Genomic DNA, 18,738 nt, shown 5'->3' on the forward strand with positions numbered 1-18,738 from the left:
CACACAGAACATAGGGGGGACATTGTATATTTTAAAAGACATACTCATTTTACTTGTAGAAAGAAATTCTGCATGATAAAATATGCTCCAAGATTTTTTTTTTTGTCAACTCAGTGTTCCATTGTCCCAATTTTAACAAAATAATTCATGGTATTATATTGTATGAAAAAAAGTCATAGTATAGTAGGTCGACAAAAGTCATAAAAAAGTCAAAGTATGTCAAAAAAATTCTGAAAAAACGTTGTTTGGTATGTCGGAAAAAGTCATAAAAACGTCACTTTAGTATGTTGAAAAAAGTCGTAGTATAGTATGTCGAAAAAACTCAGTGTGTCGAAAAAAGTCAGAAAGAAGTCGTAGTATAGTATGTCAAAAAAAGTCATACTATAGTATGTTGACAAAAGTCATAAAAACGTCACTTTAGCATGTTGAAAAAAGTCATAGTATAGTATGTCGAAAAAAGTCAGAAAGAGTCGTAGTATAGTATGTCGACAAAAGTCATAAAGTATACTATGTCGAAAAAAAGTTGTTGTATAGTATGCGGAAAAAAGTCATAGTTTAGTCACTCATATCATGGCTAGAAATGTTTTTTTTATAAATATATCATACTGCCATTTAAGCATGCTGTTTTGTTGGGTCAGCAGACATGCAGGTCACCAGTTAAACAAAATCTATATTCAAACTTAACTGTACCAAATTAGAAGTTAATACTTTTAACTTCACAGTTCATACTGTCAACGGTTTTATCTTTTTGAGGGGCTTCAGGCTTTTGGCTTGATGCAACTTTCCTTTCTTAAAGAAGGGAATTGATAGTCTGGCTTAATATATTGCTGGTGATTCATCCACTTGGCAATGTCCACGGTCATGCATTTTCATCAACATGACTTAAGGCAGTGGTGCTGCAGTACATTAGCACATATGCCAGTAGATACAGGTTGCCAAATAATAAAACATGAAACATCACTTGATACAGAATAAAGCGAAGTAGCATCAAACCATTCAGTTGCAATCACACATTCTGCAGTCAAACCTACAGCGAGATGTACTGCATAGGTCATAACCATGCGGTCCTGATGCAGTCATTTGGAAACACTAAACTACTTGGCTTTCATTCAGAGGGCAAAATGTCAGCAAGGACATGACCGTGTTCAATGCATTATTTAACATCATGCATAATCATTCACTTCCATACCTTGGCCCACTCTATTCATCCTTGTTGCACTTTGGAAAGAGAAAGTAGTACACTAAATGTAAGCTAAATGGGAAATGCTAGTATGACCATTAACAGAAACGGCACAGCATAATGATCAGAGGTATGATAAAGGCATATGCTCACATTACATACGGATGTGGAGTAGATTAAAGAGTAGGGGGCAACCAACTACTCAACAAAAAAAAAAGAAAAACAACATTTCAGAAAATCTTTTAGTGCCATCACTATGCATCTACCCACTGTAGCATGTGTCAAGCAGCCATATGGTATCCATGCCTGTTGCCAAAGCAATTGGAAGGATGATGTTGTCCATGTTTTAGGTGCAATTCAGAAACCCAATGAACAACATGCAGTTAATAAACCAAATGCGTTATATAATCTACTTGGATCAGCACAAAACAAGCAACTTCAAATAAATGTATTTCCGTTTTATGTGAAATGCAAATGAATTTGAGCAGCTAGAACATGTTTTTATTTCACATGAGAACAGACTACTAACCATAGAAAGATTGCAGTGTTCATTCAGCAGCTGTGAAAATGTCACATGTGCTCATTCATATTTTGAATGAACAATCAAAGAATATTTGAATGTGAGTATTTTCCCATCGAAACAATATTATATTAGAAAAGACTTGAAGAATGCATACCTCTGCCGATTCTGCGGAATCCTCTAAATGTGTCAGTAATTGAAAATGTTTAGATATTTGTAATCAAAATGCACAATAATGCTTATTAACAATAGCTCTACTTCTGCTATACTATCACTTTTTAAATTAAATATAAATCATGGATAATTGACTTTTTTATGATATACTATATAATGGAATTTTGATGGCATATTATACTATGAATTTTTTATGACATACTATACCATGACTTTTTTACGTACTATGACTCTTTTCATGACATTTTTCAACATACTGACTTTTTTTTTTTTCGACATACCATACTATGACTTTTTTTTAACATTCTATACTATGACTTTTTTCAACATGCTATACTGACTTTTTATGACATACTACACCATGACTCTTTTCATGACTTTTTTCGACATACAATACTATGACTTTTTTTCGACATGCTATATTTTGACTTTTTTTATGGTATTTTTTGACGTGATATACTATGACTATTTCCACAACATTTTTATGACGTACTATACCATAACTTTTTTTTCAAGATACTACACCATGACTTTTTTCAATATACTATACTATGACTTTCATCATGACTTTTTTCACAACTTCTTTCGACCGTGGATCAATAAAATAAAATGCATGCATTTCATGTCATATTCACGGTCTGCACAAAATGTTTCTCACTTTGGGAAACTATGCTGCAAACCCTTACGCACATTAGAATAATAATGACTTGTATCGCTCATATTCAAACACATTGCTTCACAATTCAGGATAAAATCAAAAGATCATTAACAGGGTAATAATGGCCCAAATGTCAATATAAAAAATTATAAAATTCATCAATCAAAAAACATTTAAATCAAGTTTATAAATGCACCTTGATTGAAATTTTACAGATGGCTCTGTAGACCGCAAAAATAATCTATGACTGAAATTGGTAAACAACCAAAATGAACAAGGTTACATCCCTCGCCTTATGTTTCATGTCCACCTTATCATTTCACCTGCAGGTGAACCACCACCCTCTCAGTGTCTAGTGGATGTACTCATTATGATGTGCTGGGGTTCTTATGAGGCATTCAGTTCTTGTTTAACTGGAGTGAGAGCTGCATCTGTATTTTTGACAATAATGATGCAGTTCTGCACTTCTTTGAACCATGACCCTCAGAAAACACTGGGACGGTTTGTAGCAGAATGTAAAAACACATGCGGTCGCTTATTATTATCCAGTCTCTGGTAAAAATTTAATTACTGGTAATCCATGAAGTAAGGATAACCATATTATTAGATAGCCAAATGTTCACTAAAATGGCTTGAGAAAAAAGAATATATATAAAATAACATGGAAATGTAACATTCACATGTGAAAACAATGTAATTATAATGGTGGTGTAACTTTATTAATAACTGACATTTTGTACTTGCAAATATATTGACATAATTAATACTTCATTGGGCAAATAACATTTAAGTAAAGCATTTGAATGTTAATGGAAATCAAAAGGCATTGAGAGAACACGATGCTCCTTATTTCATAGACATGACATACTATGAACTCTTAAGACATAGAATTTAAAGTGCAGTTCAAGTACAATAAGGTTCAGGTTAAATTTAAACATAACAAAAAAATTTCAACAAGGCAAAACTTGGAATGATGTAAGATGGAGAAACCCAGTGAGCTTTATCACAGAGGTGATATAGAGGTGAGTTATTTACACAAGAAAGCATAGTATAAGTAAAGTAAAAGGTCTCGAAATGTTTCTGCTGTATTGTATATTATGTTGGCCAATGTTACATGTATAAAAAATACCTTTTTTGTTTTGTTTTAGGGCCCTTCCTTCACATTTTAAACAAGATGGCATCATCTCAAACTGGAAAAGTTTTAATTACTTGGAGTAGGCCCTGTGTGTGCAGGTAAGAACACTACAGTGAAATCAGCACTGACTTTTTAAATGGTGAAAAAAACTTAACTGGTGAGCCTAAATAACTCAAATGACCAGTTAAACTATATTCAATAAAACTTAGATAAAAAAAAGCCAATAGTTAATTGTCCACTAACAAAATTTAGCTTAGGTCTAGAAACAATCACTACAAAGCCCTTTTAACTGCAGAGGGCTTTTGTTTGGGTTTATAAAATAAAAATAATATGTTACATCATGACAAAATTACCCTGCTACTCAAGAATGACAATTACTCACAGCCCCGGTAAAATGCACTCTAGTTTTTGGCATAAGAAATGTAGAAGTATGGAAAAATTCAGAAACACAGTAACAACCAATTGATGGAAAGGAAATCCAAAAAAAGCTTACTGCTTGGCGGCCCTCAGGAAAAACAGAAGCCCTTTGAGGCTGCCAACTTTGCCCTATGCCATGGGATGACCCTGCTCAAGGGGCAAACCACGCTATACTGCATGGGGTTGTTGAATGCAAACTAAGACACACAAGTAACACATAGGCCTACATACACATTCAGACAAACATACACACATCGACACCCAGACATGTTACAGTCTGTTTGCAAAAGGACACACAGGACAGTAACTGTTCACTGACACATAAACAGAGAGCTTTAGAGTGGCACATACTTTTGTTTTGAGTCCCTGCTTTTGGCGCGGTTGGTGCGATTGGTGGTTGGGATAGAGTGGACGGAGGAGCTCTTTTTGCTGGAGGAATGGGACGAATGGGAAGAGTGGGAGAGGCTGGTTCGAGACTGGCCAGCATTGTGGTCAAACTGCATCAGGCAGAATATCAGGTCTGAGGGCACCAACTCAAACGCATATGGTGGATTGGTTATGACGTACCTAGAGGAGAGAGGGAACAGATGGGAGACCAGTTCTAAAGTTAGCATAGGCTTTTTTTGTGGCGGTTTTGAACATCTAAATGCAGGGAGACATTAAGTCCGTACTCACCGTTTGGTACATTGGCTTTGTGCGTTTAGATGTGCGTCTCGTAACCGATAGATGCCAAAGCACAACATGTTGTATGTTTTCAGGGCTTTACAAAACAGGTCACCATAACACCCACCATCCTGCAAGACAGAGACAACAAAACAAAAATCTGTGATAGAGATCAAAAATACATAATTTACATGGACTAAATATAGCTCCAGTATCAAAAATGAGTCTTGAACTGATAATTATTTTTCTGATTCACATGGTGAATTAAGTAGTTTGAAGCCATGTGCAAATTTTTCAGATAACCCTATATGTCGAAAAATGTCATGTGAAAAAAGTAATTGTATAGTATGTCAAAAAATGTTTGTCATAGTGTAGTGTGTAAAAAAAAAAGTCAGAGTATAGTATGTCGGAAAAAATGTCACATTATATATTATGTCAAAAAACAAATGATAATATAGTAAGTTAAAAAAAAGTCATATAGTATGTCAAAAAAAAAAAAAAGTCATAGTAAATATGTCGGAAAAAAAGTCAATATTGTACATCGGAAAAAAACTCATCTTATAGTATGTTGAAAAAATTTAAAAGTCATGGGGGAGTAAACAGAAAGAATCTCACAGAGCTACAGTATTGTCACTGAGTTGCTGTGTTAGCATGTTTTCAGCTTTCTACTGTTTTGTTCGTAACTTACCTGTGAGTAACACCTGCGTCAACAAGCCTTTAACAACTCCTATTTTGCCACTTTCTGGTGATCTTCGCTGTAGAAAAGATCTACCACACTGGTTAAATATGGCGTATTGCTTATGTATGTTGATATAGCTTTAGTGTTGTTGAGGAGGAATCAGCTCAACATGTAATAGTATTTTGCTTGAAATAAACATATACTGATATGCATCAAAGTGCAATATATATCAAATACTTTATATTTCAATATGGTAACACACCATTTATAAAACTTAAATATGTATGTGGATTTTATTCATATCATTTTTGTATTTAACTTTTCACATTTGTTTTTGCTGTTTTAAATTGGACAACATCATATTATATACTGTATGTAAATCCCTGTTACTTATCTCAGCTCTGAATCACAGCTGTCCCTATTAGTCTGAATCCTTTCACTAAAGTCATCTCCCACAACACGAGCGGACAAAGACGTGCGTAGCCCTTTGGTTTGACAAAGACCAGTCACTTACCCCGAGGTCGGCGAAGGGCCCGTCGTACAAGGCCAGCTGTGCCACACGACACCTGTCCCTGTTCGCCAGCGTCTGTGGCGTGCTGTAGCCGCCCCGCAACGCGTTCTCCTCTGCCAGCAGCCCCTCCAGCTCCGGCGTCGCCCCGCCTGTTACCAACGTCCGGATCAAGGTGAGGATATTATCATTGAAGTATGTCTAAAGGAATGAAGGTAGAGAGGGGGTAAATCCTTCAGCAAACGCCACCAAAGTCACAACTGAGCCTTCTCACAGTGCCGGCCGGGCCGAATGGTGCTATCTAACCCTGCCCTGTTGTGTCACATTGCTCTGCACACTGAGTGAAAAGACAGGAGAATCCAATTACTGCAGGTTACTCTCACTCCCATCAGAGAGAGAGACACGGGAGATCCATGTACACATTCATGCTGTGCTGTCCAGGCATTTCTCACAGATAAATAGCAGACAATTATGTGAAAAAGTCAGTTGTACATGTTAAGCCTGAAGATACTTTCCTCGGTGAGGCTGCTATCTTTTTTAATTCTAACCAGTTACTGCTTTGTTGATTTTAACAAGGGCAAATGTCTGCGCCACAGTCTCTTGTCTCCCCCTGCTTGTACAGCACAGTGACATCTCCCTTGGCTGCTGACAGCACTATTGACTAAGATGATGGATGAGGGCTGTCCATTAGGTAGCATTACCTTTGTCTACACTGGAGCGCACTTGAAGGCAGCTTTGTTCTAACCTCACTCAAACTGAAAGGCGGACAAGTGAAGCCATCATACCTAGTACAAGTTGCAGTCTTGTCAGCTATTGTTTTAACGTGAGCAGAGAGTTTCAAAATGTTGGGGGAGGACTGATATCAAAACACAATATTTCTAAGCATATTTCAGACACTGACAGAATATCACTGCACAAAATTAGATCATAAGTAGGGCTGTCAAAGTTAATGCAAATTTGTTGTAACGCCATTATAATGCATCACCGCAACTTGCGATTTTTAGGTTGTAGCGGGCTCAGTTTTAAAGCTAGTGACATCACATGAAACTAGAAAACCTAAGGGATCCATTGGTACGAACCATGTCATACAAGCTTGTCGCGAAGGAGGCTAAATAACGTTCTAAACTTAGGCTAAATTTTGGCGAGGAAAAACTGGCATGGCCATTTTCCAAGAGGTCCCTTGACCTCTGACCTCAAGATATGTGAATGAAAATGGGTTCTATGGGTACCCACGAGTCTCCCCTTTACAGACATGCCCACTTTATGATAATCACATGCAGTTTGGGGCAAGTCATAGTGAAGTCAGCACACTGACACACTGACAGCTGTTGTTTCCTGTTGGGCTGCAGTTTCCCATGTTATGATTTTAGCATATTTTTTTAATGCTAAATGCAGTACCTGTGAGGGTTTCTGGACAATATTTGTCATTGTTTTGTGTTGTTAATTGATTTCCAATAATAAATATATTCATACATTTGCATAAAGCAGCTTATATGCCCATCCCCATGTTGATAAGAGTACTTGATAAATCTCCCTACAGGTACATTTTGAACAGATAAAAAATGTGTGATTAATCATGGCCAATCATGCCATTAATCAAGATTAAATATTTTAATCGATTGACAGCCCTAATCATGAGCTAATATTGTCTGTAAGCTAAATCAATTCTGACTTACAGCACTCATTAAGGAATCCAGCACACTGACGGCGAAGGCTGTCCCACAGGCGAAAGGCTGAGTGAGGTATAACTCGGTGTCGGGGTCGTCATCATCGTCTTGGTCCAGGAACTGAACGTTCGAGTCATTCACTGTGGAGATAAACATGTAAATTTCATTATTTTAAATTCTTCATGTTCATTTTCTGCTTTACAAACCAGATCTTGTGATTGAAAAAAAGCATGATTGTATGTTGTGATGCATACATCAGGCAGATATTTGAGTCAAGTGAAGAGGAGGACACAGAAGTACAGTGGTTGTGCACAACAGTCAGACGCTGCAGATATGGACTGTATTAGAAATCTGTGTATGCTTCGACAAATTCTCCTTCATTCCGAATTTGGACAAAATCGTTTCTCTTAAGCGACTGAAATGAAACGTGTGTGGTATTTGTGTTCGGCCGTGTGGCCCACTTGCCTCATTCCCCACATTCCATATCCACGCCATGCACACTCATGACACCATGCATATTGTCAGAGCTTCAGGGCTCAATTCAAAGTCCTCCTGAAGCCAGTATCAGAAACACCAATATGCCATTGTTTGTCTTGTAAATCCAAGACAGAACTTCCAATTACTTGTACTTGCACGTCAAAACAAATGAAAGTATCTCATTGCCCCAGAACCTTCTTTGAAGATGTCTTTGAGCAAAGAAACACATGCAGTAGCTGGAAGAAAGTAATGATGTAAAATTTAGTTGGAGAACTGCTACTTCTGTGAGGACAGAAATAAATGTCAGTCATATCGACAGGGCCGAGATGAAAGAAGAGCACGGGCCAGAGAATGTGATCCGACAGAAGATGCTATGAAAACAGCCACAAGGACTTCTGAGGGATCAAAGGCCTTGTAATTCTTAGAAAAATAAAAGGGAAAAATTTTGCTTTGAGATAAGGGGCCAAAACAAGACAGGCAATTTCAACCAGAACCAAGGGTAAAATGTGCTCAAAGTGATGCCATGGGAATGGACTGAGCCTCTTGTGCAGCGAGAGAAATCAAAAGGAAGCTGATATGGAGGCAGCAGCAGTTACAACACTGCAGTACAGGACAGAGGCACTTCTTACCAAGCTCAGTTATCATTTGTATGCTGGTCCCACTGCTTTTATCCTGACTGAATGAAATCACAGGCAGTTTTTTGCCTGCCTTTGCTAATGGCGCTAGACAAGTGTTGAGGAAAAACAGTTACTGGAGCATGTCAACAAAGGACAATAAAAAAACATAAAAACTCCACTTTTAGTACGGTTAATCACGTGTTGACAGCCTCTAATCGCAGAAATTACTACTTAACTGACAGACAAACAGTAGAGCTAGCATATCAATCGGATGACACATACCTAGTTCTGTTATGATGGGAATATTTGCTCCAGTTGTGACCGAAACCTGCCTCACTAATCCGTGGACTGGGCTGTTTTCAGGAGAGGATCTATCCATCCCTGGTGGTGTGAAGCCTAAATGGACACACACATAACACAAAGCACATCTGTTAATGCAATATTCAATTGGGGTGGGGGAAAAAAAAATAATTTCACCTATGTATCACGATTCAAAAAACATTTTAATGCCAGAATCGATATATTTGCTTCATTTGAGTCTATGTGGTTTGAAGGAAATTACCACTTTTATTGTTGCAGTCAAAATAACGTGACGTCATATCTGTTCCGTATCCGTCAACCAAAACGTAGTAAAAAAACTGGAGGGTCTGCATGGATACGACCTGCACTCTCACATTTTAAATCCAACGTGGTAAACACTACACATCCAGTAAAGTATGGAAACACACTGGGTTTCACACATTGCAGGAAAAGCAGAGCTAGACATCACGGCTAAAGCTGCATGCTAACTCTGTCATGGACAGGAAATTATATCGTATTGCGGTAACGTGTGGTCAAGCCAGCCAACGCTACAACTGTAGAGCACCCATATACTGACATTTATGTTAAATGCATTCAAACGGCCCCGATGGCGCTGACCATGGATGTATAAAGAGAACGGAGCTGACGGGAGAGCTAGCGACGGACTTGGCGAAGTTAGCGTAAGTATACACATCCGGTTTTCAAAATAAGGAGTTAACAAAGGGAACTCTATATACAAAATACATATATTGAAATAAGATTGATTGATTATATTCACCAGAAGTATAAAACATTACATGTGCCTTACACATTAAAAAGAAAATGTGAATGAACTAATTTGTGAAGGAAATGTCTTTATTCTTTGATTTTTGGGTTACTGGAATTTTTTTTATAAACGATTCCTGACAATGACTGATATATTTGACTTCAGGACATCTCTGACTACAAACATGCTGAAAATCAAACATATTTACTGTATTAATTTACATATTTTCCAAAGTAAAAGTCCCTAGAAGTGTATGATTTAACTTTTTCCCATGCTCTAGTGTTAAAAAAGTTAACAAAAATCGCAATAAATCGTAATATCGAATCGCAATACTTGTAAAATCGCAATACATATCCAATCGGCACCTAAGTATCGTGATAGTATCAAATCAGGATATAGGTGTGTCGTCCCAGCCCTATAATGCAATATTCAATACTTCATCAGAGGCTACAAACAGGCATATCAGCAGAACTAATACGCCGGGGCTATTTCATCCATTCCCGGACGCTGCTAAAGCATAAAGTTGCTGAGTGCTACGTTACCGTATTCTTGACAAGGTCCAATATTAGTCTATATATAATAGATGTGACATACTGCTCATTTTGTTTCCCCTTAGATTGTGTGTGCATGGAGACGGAAACCTTTTACACACACACACACACCAAAAAAAACATGTACAGTATGGAGCCATGAAATAGAAAATAAGTGACGCAAGATTGAATTCAAATTGACTTGACATTCCTTGCTTTCCTCAGACTGACAAGTAAGCACATTAAATCAGTGATGCTGTATGTATTATACATAGGCCGTGTTTTGACATCCATCACTTACTGCTGACTAAGGAGAACGCGAGGTCATACATGTATTAGAGAAATAATGAAATTGGCAGGGATATTTTTTCCCCACTCTCCTCAGGTCAAAAGGTTTCTAAAAGCATTTCTCTCAATGCCAGAGAATGACCATTATTGACGGCAGTTGCTGTTTTGAAAGCTGCAACACACAATATTCATAAATTATACACTTTTTAAAAAGTAGTCCCATGTACTGGAAAAAAAATGTGTAAGCCAGGTAAGACTTTTGTGCCAACACTGTGCTTGTTGCCACCAATTAGGTTTGTGAAGAAACCAGTTGTTACAGTAACCTGAGGAATAGTCAGTAGGGTTTACTGTCAAACGCAGTGACACCCGGTCAGCCAGGCAGCACCCAGTGAGGGATATTCTCTGTGCCAGGGCACTGTCCCTTCCAGGCGGTGCAGTGAACTATGATAGGGCGCTCCTTACCTTGGGAATTAGCCTGCAAGACCCCGATGCTGTCGTCAAACAGCATGGATTTGATGTTGAGTGACGCCAAGATGCATTCTTTGTCCTGCAGTGATGCATCGTCAATATTGTTCTGATTGGCTGACAGGATGACACACATGTCGCAGAGGTTGATGTTGACAGCCCTCAGATCTGCCCGACTCAACGGCGTGCCCTTTGAGAGGAAGTGAAGGAGAGAATTTGTTATCTCACCTACATGACACCCAAGAGGTAAATGAAAATGTGGCAACTTTTAAACTTTTCATCCTTTAGCCTTGTGTCAAACCTGTCTACAAAACACTTTTATACACTACTGTATCACACACTAAAAGTCAGAGCGGGGGTCGTGGTGGATGGTTTAGAAAACGAAGCACACTTTGACACCGAAGATCACCGGTCCTCACATCCTGCGTTCCACATGTTGTTAGGTTTAAGCTACTGAAGCAATTGGTTAAGGAAAGATCATGGATTTGCTTAAAAACTGAAAAAGTTGTCCCAAGTTCTTTTCTCACTGGTTCAAAGATGTCATGTTTTTTTTAACACTAGAGAAAATTAAATATACACTCAAAGAGACCTCTCAAACCTTGAAGATACGGAGGCCCTTTCTGGGTTTTTACGTCTCTGCAAGAACCCCTCGATATTATATTATTATTCCCTTTTATTTTGTTTGAGTAATTAATACAATTATTTTGTTATCTTATGTTTTTCCATCCTTCACCTGAATGTTTTCGGTTACCTGTAATCCTATGGGTGGGAGGTGGTAGGGATAGTATTGAGGATTTCAATTCATTGATATACTTAATGAATGGTACCTCTCTGTAGTTGGGGGTCGAGTAAGTGAATTAAAATTGAAATCAAATATATATGTTTTGTATGTTTTACTCTTGTGGGATAAAAAAAAAATCAATAAAATATATTTACAAAAAAAAAAAATTGTCTTATCTTGTGCTTCAAGTCAGCTTTGACATTTTAATATTTAACCAAACCACACTTTCCCAAAGTGCTTTGAGTTGCTTAAACATAACGATAAAAATGTCAATCATGCTTTTAGTTGCCAGGAGCGAAATATGTAAAAAATTAATTAAGATACATTTTGATTTTGAAATTTTGACCTGATGATGCTCTAGAGGAAAAGTTAAGGGATCACCGACGACAATTTATCCGTACGGGGACATGCATGTGTGTACCAAATTTCCTAGCAATGCACCCAACGGTTGTTAAGCTATTTCACTCAAAAACACAAATTTCAACCTCATGGTGGCACTAGAGGAAACGTCAGGGGATCACCAAAGTCACCGGGATACATTGTTTGGATACCATGAATGTTTATACAAAATTTGATGGCAATCCATCCAACAGTTGTTGAGATTTTCAGTCTGGACTAAAGTGATGGACGCTTATTTGCCAAAGCAAATTAGTTGCATATAAAAGTCATTTTTAGGAGACATGATAGATGAATAGATGAATATTCGAAATGCGTGATTTTGTTGTACTCACAGGTAAAATGGAGACCTTTGGGAAATTGTGAAGAGTCTCCCACTCCCGCTTCAGATACTCGAGTGAGCCGACAAACACGATGTGCTTCAGCTCGTGGTAGTGAAAGTTGCTCGCTCTCAGTGGCATGACAAAGTTTCGGAGACCGATCAGCGCTGATTTCACATCTCCAAATATGCATGTGACCACGTGGCCGCTCAGAACAGTCATGGCTGCCTCACTCCGGGTCTGAGAGGGAAAGAGAAAGAACAAGGGATAAAAACAAATTATGTTTATGACATAAATGTGGCATAAAGTGCAAAATGTTAGTGCTTTCTGTTCTTCCCGTTGCCTACTCAACCAGTAAAATCTATCATGCAGTTCATGACTGCAATAGACTATGAAAGTAATTTGAAAAATGGCATATGTATTAGTACAAGAAATGTTCTATGTACAGGGACCCCATATAGCAAATTACATGTCAAACACCTCATTACAGAGTGTTTAAGTGCCCTGTCAACCTCTGATGGTGCTTTGTGACATGACGCATCTGTCACCGGGGAGAAGAGTGTCGGGGACAAATGACGTGTGCCGAGTAAAAGAGCAGAACCCACCAAGATGACCTTCTCGATGTCTTTGGACGGGCACCAGTGAAACATCCCCGTGGAGTCGTATTTCTTTATGTTATCGTCCATGCTCTCAATCTGCTCGTTGCCCGGGATGAGGAGCGGGTCATGTCTAATCAAACACAAAGACGGGAGGGAGGGAATAAAAGAATCGTCAGACACTGTAAATGTGGATTCAATTAACTAGTTATTGGCATTTGACCAATAAAGCTAAGTTATAACAAGTAACCTGAGAATATAAATCCCAGGCAGACATAAAAAAAATACTAAGGATTTTTTTTTTTATAAAGAGCACCTTTCAAAACTAAATTAAGATTTATAAGATTACAGCTGATTATGGAAAAAAAATTAAAAATCAAATTAATTAAAAGTGCAAAAATGAAATAGAAAAAAAATTAGATGAGATAAAGAAATTAAAATAATGACTAATAGAAAAAAATAAAAAAATATATTTTTAAAGTGTCACAAACATCAATAAATCATCAGAATATTTAGGGATCCTCAAACAAATAAAAAAAAGTAGCTTTCCTCCTTTTTTCCCCCTCTTAGCTCATTCCTGTCAGAGGCCATCTGCAGAAATGCCAACAAAACTGCCATGTCATCAAGCAGAGTGACATCAGCAGCGGCAGCCAGGCGGAAGGAGGATGGCAGCAACACACTGCGTTGACTGGCATGAGCACGGAGATGCAATTACGCCCCCTTACTGCATACAGCTTTTGACATAGTGCGCTGCGTGGTAAAAGCTTTAACAGACCAGACTTTAAATATTTCAGCAATTTGCCCAATCATATTTGCTGTTCGAGGTGAAGGGCATTAATGTTTAAACAGAGCATCAGAACTACATAAACTAATTTCAGTGAGCGCAGCGGTGAGCTAAGCTTCATCCTACCCTACACTGACCACTAAAGTGGTCTGCTGACATGAGCAGCTGCTGTTGTACCAAGCTTGTTCAGAGTGATATGAGCTTTTGACAGCACTCTTTGAGATATATTTATTAAAATATAAGAGACTCTCCTGCCTCTCAAGCCCCTCCCCCTCAAACCAATAGAAAAACATACTATTAAATAGGTAGGTTAATTTCCAATAAATAAAATAAATTTAAATAAAACAAATGTATATATAAAATTGTATAAAAAAACATCTAATATCTTCCTCTTAACAGAAATAATGCATGTTCATACCCAACATTGGATGCTATTGCCTTAAGTAACTCCAGTACTTGTCAAAAACGGACAATTTTCTTTTGAGATTTAAAGGTGCAGTGTGTAGGATTTGACTGCATCTAGCGGTGAGGTTGCAGACTGAAACCAGGTGAAACTTCTCCCATGTGCCAAGCGTGTAGGAGAAGTACAGTGGCCAACGCAAAAACGGTAATGGCCCTATCTAGAGCCAGTGTTTGGTTTGTCCGTTCTGGGCTACTGTAGAAACATGGCAGACAGCTCCGTGAAGAGGTCCCACTCTACATGTAGATATAAACGGCTCATTCTAAGGCAACAAAAACACATCAATTCTTATTTGCAGGTGATTATACACTAAAGAAAACATTACGATATCCAAAATCTAAGACGATATGTAGTCTCATATAACGATAGATAGATTATCGATATATTGCCTAACCCTAAATACATTTATTTCCAATTCACCTGCTATACCCTGCATATCTTTAAACTGTTGGAGGAAACCCACTCAGACTAAAGGAGAACATAGAAACTCGATAAAGAAAAGCCCTAACAAGCCAATGCAGTCGAACACCATCAGCAACAGCAACAATGCTAACCACGGAGGCCGCGTGCTGCCTTTGCACTAAATTGATTTTGTCAGATTCAGATCAGAGTTGAAGATGTTATCATCTGACACTCAGACAGAAGCCTTCTGTCTCGGTCCAAAACCTTTTAAATAAAAATAAAACGTCTTCTCCCCGTAAGAACAGTGTCTCTTTAATCCATGTGAATACTTTAAGAGAATGCTACTTTAAGTAACATGTTAAGTATGCATCAAAGTGTCAGCTGCAACTACCATCCCTCGGGCTCCAACAGACGGAAGCCAAAAAAGCCCGCCTTGGGCTTATACACCCCTAGGCAAGACCTGGATGTCCTTTCAAGAATGGGAGTAGTTGGAGAAGGAAATGTCTTTTCTGCCACTTTCTAGCTCTCAGAATCACATCTGTCAAAGTAATGCTAATTTGAAAGGACACAGTGTGTGCATCTTAAATTCTGTGGATGAAACTATATAAAATATTATTTTAAAAGTACAAAATTTGAAAGAAAATATCACCTAATTTCTTTCTAGAAATATTGAGACACTGACACCTTAAACTCTATTTCCATGTAGGGATGCAACTAACTATTTTATTTTTTGATTAATTTGTTGCGTAACATGTTTTTTTTTTTACAATTAAAGGTGCAGTGTGTAGAATCTGGTGGCACCTAGTGGTGAGGTTGCAGATTGCAACCAACTTAAACTTCTCCTGTGTGCCAAGCGTGTAGGAGAACTACGGTGGATGACGCAAAAACTTGAATGTCCTTATCTAGAGCCAGTGTTTGGTTTGTCCGTTCTTGGCTACTGTAGAAACATGGTGGCCGGCTCTGTTTAGAGGACCCACTCTACATGTAGATATAAACGGCTCATTCTAAGATAACGAAAACACAACGATTCTTATTCTCAGGTGATTATACACTAAAGAAAACATACTTATTAATATAATATTCCCCCTTTAAATCCGTTTATATTATGATTAATAGCCTATAAAATAAAATTTTAAATAACAACAAAAAATTCTCAGAGCTCAAGGTGACGTCTTCAAATGTCGTCCAAACCCTAAGTATATTCAATTTAAAATGATATAAAACAGAATAAAGCCGCTAGATAAATGATGCTGATGTTAATAAATCTCCAGTTAATCAACGAATCCATAAATTCAGCACTATTTATCCATAACTCTCGCTGTGCTCTACATCATCGACGTATGCTTGCGTCTGAAGTTCTAATAAGAGTGAAAGCATTTAGTGGTTTTACACCCGGGCTAAATATTTCATCAGAAGTCGAATGTTTCACCACTCACTCAGTGGAGCCGCTGTCACTTCAGTTTGTCCTTGTGGAAGATGACTGGTGAGGCAGAGCTCTGCCAGGATAGCTATCGCTCACTGTCAGCCATGACGGCCTGTCACTATCCTGCACTGCCAATTGCCTCAGCAGTCCTGTAGCAGACATGACGTGTATGTCACGGCGCGGTCCGATGTGACCGAACGCGTTGTGACATCCCACAATTAGATGTGTCTTATGACCCATCAAGGAGCCCGTGGAAATGGTGTTAATTTCAGTGAGGTCGTCATTGCTAAGTTCCAGACAGGACGCGTTAGTTTGCCGATACATCTGGAAAACAGGAGCCGGTTCTGCTTCCACAAGCTGATCCGCTTCCTTCTTTTGTTGTGCGCTTCTTTTCATTAAACGGAGCAGAGGCATCTGCGGGTGTCTTTTCTGGAAGCGCGCTTCTTCAACATCCAAAAATGATCAGCAGCATAATTCACTACTTTAGTGGTAAGATGACACGTTTGACAAGACTTCACACGTCACGATCGCAAAAACATAAAGCCAGGTGTCTTTTGGAGGAGCGTAATGACGGCTGAGAGCGACACAAAGTAGAAGCTAAACATGAATATTATGCAAATTTTCTATTTCGGCATCGCTGCACTAGCTGACTGTAACGCTGCACAACTAGTGAGGGCAGGCAAAGTCTTTGAAAATCCTCCCCATCATGCAAACTGACAAAGGCCTGCTCTTCAAAACCCACAGCCAATCTGTTGATCATTACTTATTTACAATGGCCTTGAGACCGCAGGTCCTGTAAAAACACATTTGATATAGTATACACCCAGATGTTTTTTTCTCGGCTTGTTGCAATGAAGTATCCCTTAGGCTACCGCAGTGAATCCCTCTCCGGCGTGTAGGCAGCAGACAGATGAAATAACACATCCACCTGTACTGTGCGTACGGTGCATTAGCATGGCAAGTAGATGGATTGGTTTTGGTGGGGCTGATATTTAGCTGATGGCTATTGCATTAGAAAAGCCTGGTTTTGTTACCCAAGAGTCTGGACATGACCTGGAGCGATTCAACTTTGACACAACTTTGAACCAAATCAAACAATCACACAAGGGCAAACGCCCACCTGAACAAACAGAAGCCATAGATCAAAAGGAGAACGCTAAATTATGCATAAAAACACTCCTTTTATATATAAAACAAAGTTATAACAACTGCACTATGTTTCTGATCTCTATTTTATCTTATAGTATTAAACAATAGACATTTTGTGGATGTACTTTCTGAATGTTAAATGAATAGCAGCCATATTAGCAATGGGAACATAAAGTCATCCGTCAGTTTTAATTCAATTTCATCTGTACAATTCCACTTTGTATACGTCACGACTGCGGGACTTCCCTGCTGCCTTGCTTCCTTGTAACGTGGCACTTAATGACAATGACTATTACTATTATCATCCCTGTAATGGCTTCTTGTTGAATAACTGTGTTATCTCCAGTCAAAATCAATAAGCGGCGATTTAATTTCACGGGACAAGATAAAAGCAAGGTAGCATTTGAATTCTCCTTTCATTGTGATGATACATATCATCTGTGGCCTTACGTGCTGAAAAGAGCTCAGAGGGATCCAACAATAGATGAATAGCCTTGGGCTATCTATCCTTTAGAGCCTCTCTGACTGGCTGCCGCTGTCATTAGTGCCAGGCCTGTTTAAGGGGCTGGAGTCTGTGGGTGTCACTTGAAACCTTGCAGCATAGAGCCCTTCTGCAAGTCTGACATGTTTGCCATGAAAACAGGAGCACACAAACACTTGTTATTTGAGACTTTAAGCAGGTAATTGTTTTTTACACATAACGTAAATTGGCCAAATAAACAACACAGAAATGCGAAATACTCGCCTGTAAATATTATATGTATATGGCTTTTATTGTGAAAGGTAAGAACGGAAGGAGGGGGTCAGGTCCGCACTACCATTGTCAAGGATGAAAGAAGTAATAAAGTTTGCCGTATTGGTGCGGACTACGGAGCGTCCGTGTTGTTGTTTCATAAATGTAGGCGTGACTCAACCGGTTCCGCACAACGTGATTGGTTGATGCCTTTATTCACTGTATGAAAGCTCAGAAAAAAATTAGCTTTTTCGTTGCGTAATGTTCGCATTATGTGTTAAAGTACTCCCGACAAAAACAATAGTTAAAAAAAAATAGATTGATGTGCGATTTTATCACATGAAAAAAAAAACGCCTCCAGTGTGTAACATCCTTTAAGTTGCACTTGTCAGTATTTTTGTAACCAACAATAGATCAAATGACTATGTGTTATATAAAAGAGATTGCTGGATAAGAGTTATCACTTAACTCTGCGGTTCCCTTCAGCTTTACGCAGCATTTTTGCATCTATCAGCTTATTGTTTTGGTTTTACATCCCGCGACTTCACTGTTTTGGTTCACTCTACCCGCTCTCATCAGCCACAGCGGGCAGCGGTTATCAACAAAAAATAGTCAAGAAGCAGACAGACAAAGTCAGAGACCAGCTGGTG

General features: G+C 38.5%; 1 protein-coding gene and 1 long non-coding RNA gene across 19 annotated transcripts in view; one reads left to right on the top strand and one right to left on the bottom strand.

The window, feature by feature from the left end:
* Positions 1-18,738, bottom strand: part of LOC141758524 (calcium-activated potassium channel subunit alpha-1a) — a 96,355-nt gene that overhangs the window by 2,386 nt on the left and 75,231 nt on the right. For 6 of the 18 annotated variants that reach the window (XM_074620031.1, XM_074620039.1, XM_074620038.1 and 3 more), the window contains 10 exons: positions 13,147-13,270; positions 12,557-12,781; positions 11,042-11,234; positions 8,978-9,091; positions 8,708-8,800; positions 7,611-7,741; positions 5,941-6,135; positions 4,760-4,878; positions 4,436-4,651; positions 1,190-1,218 (listed from right to left, as the gene is read on the bottom strand). In XM_074620031.1, the coding sequence (XP_074476132.1) occupies positions 1,190-1,218; positions 4,436-4,651; positions 4,760-4,878; positions 5,941-6,135; positions 7,611-7,741; positions 8,708-8,800; positions 8,978-9,091; positions 11,042-11,234; positions 12,557-12,781; positions 13,147-13,270 (1,439 nt within the window). The remainder of the gene's footprint in view (positions 1-1,189; positions 1,219-4,435; positions 4,652-4,759; positions 4,879-5,940; positions 6,136-7,610; positions 7,742-8,707; positions 8,801-8,977; positions 9,092-11,041; positions 11,235-12,556; positions 12,782-13,146; positions 13,271-18,738) is intronic. The other 12 variants (XM_074620045.1, XM_074620044.1, XM_074620042.1 and 9 more) reach the window with 4 other exon arrangements.
* On the top strand, positions 3,681-8,984 carry LOC141758531 (uncharacterized). The gene is made up of 3 exons (XR_012591886.1): positions 3,681-3,765; positions 7,613-7,757; positions 8,398-8,984. It is a non-coding gene; the product is annotated as an uncharacterized LOC141758531 (long non-coding RNA).

This window comes from Sebastes fasciatus, chromosome 20, assembly GCF_043250625.1.
Source record: "Sebastes fasciatus isolate fSebFas1 chromosome 20, fSebFas1.pri, whole genome shotgun sequence".
Classification (NCBI taxonomy): domain Eukaryota; kingdom Metazoa; phylum Chordata; class Actinopteri; order Perciformes; family Sebastidae; genus Sebastes; species Sebastes fasciatus.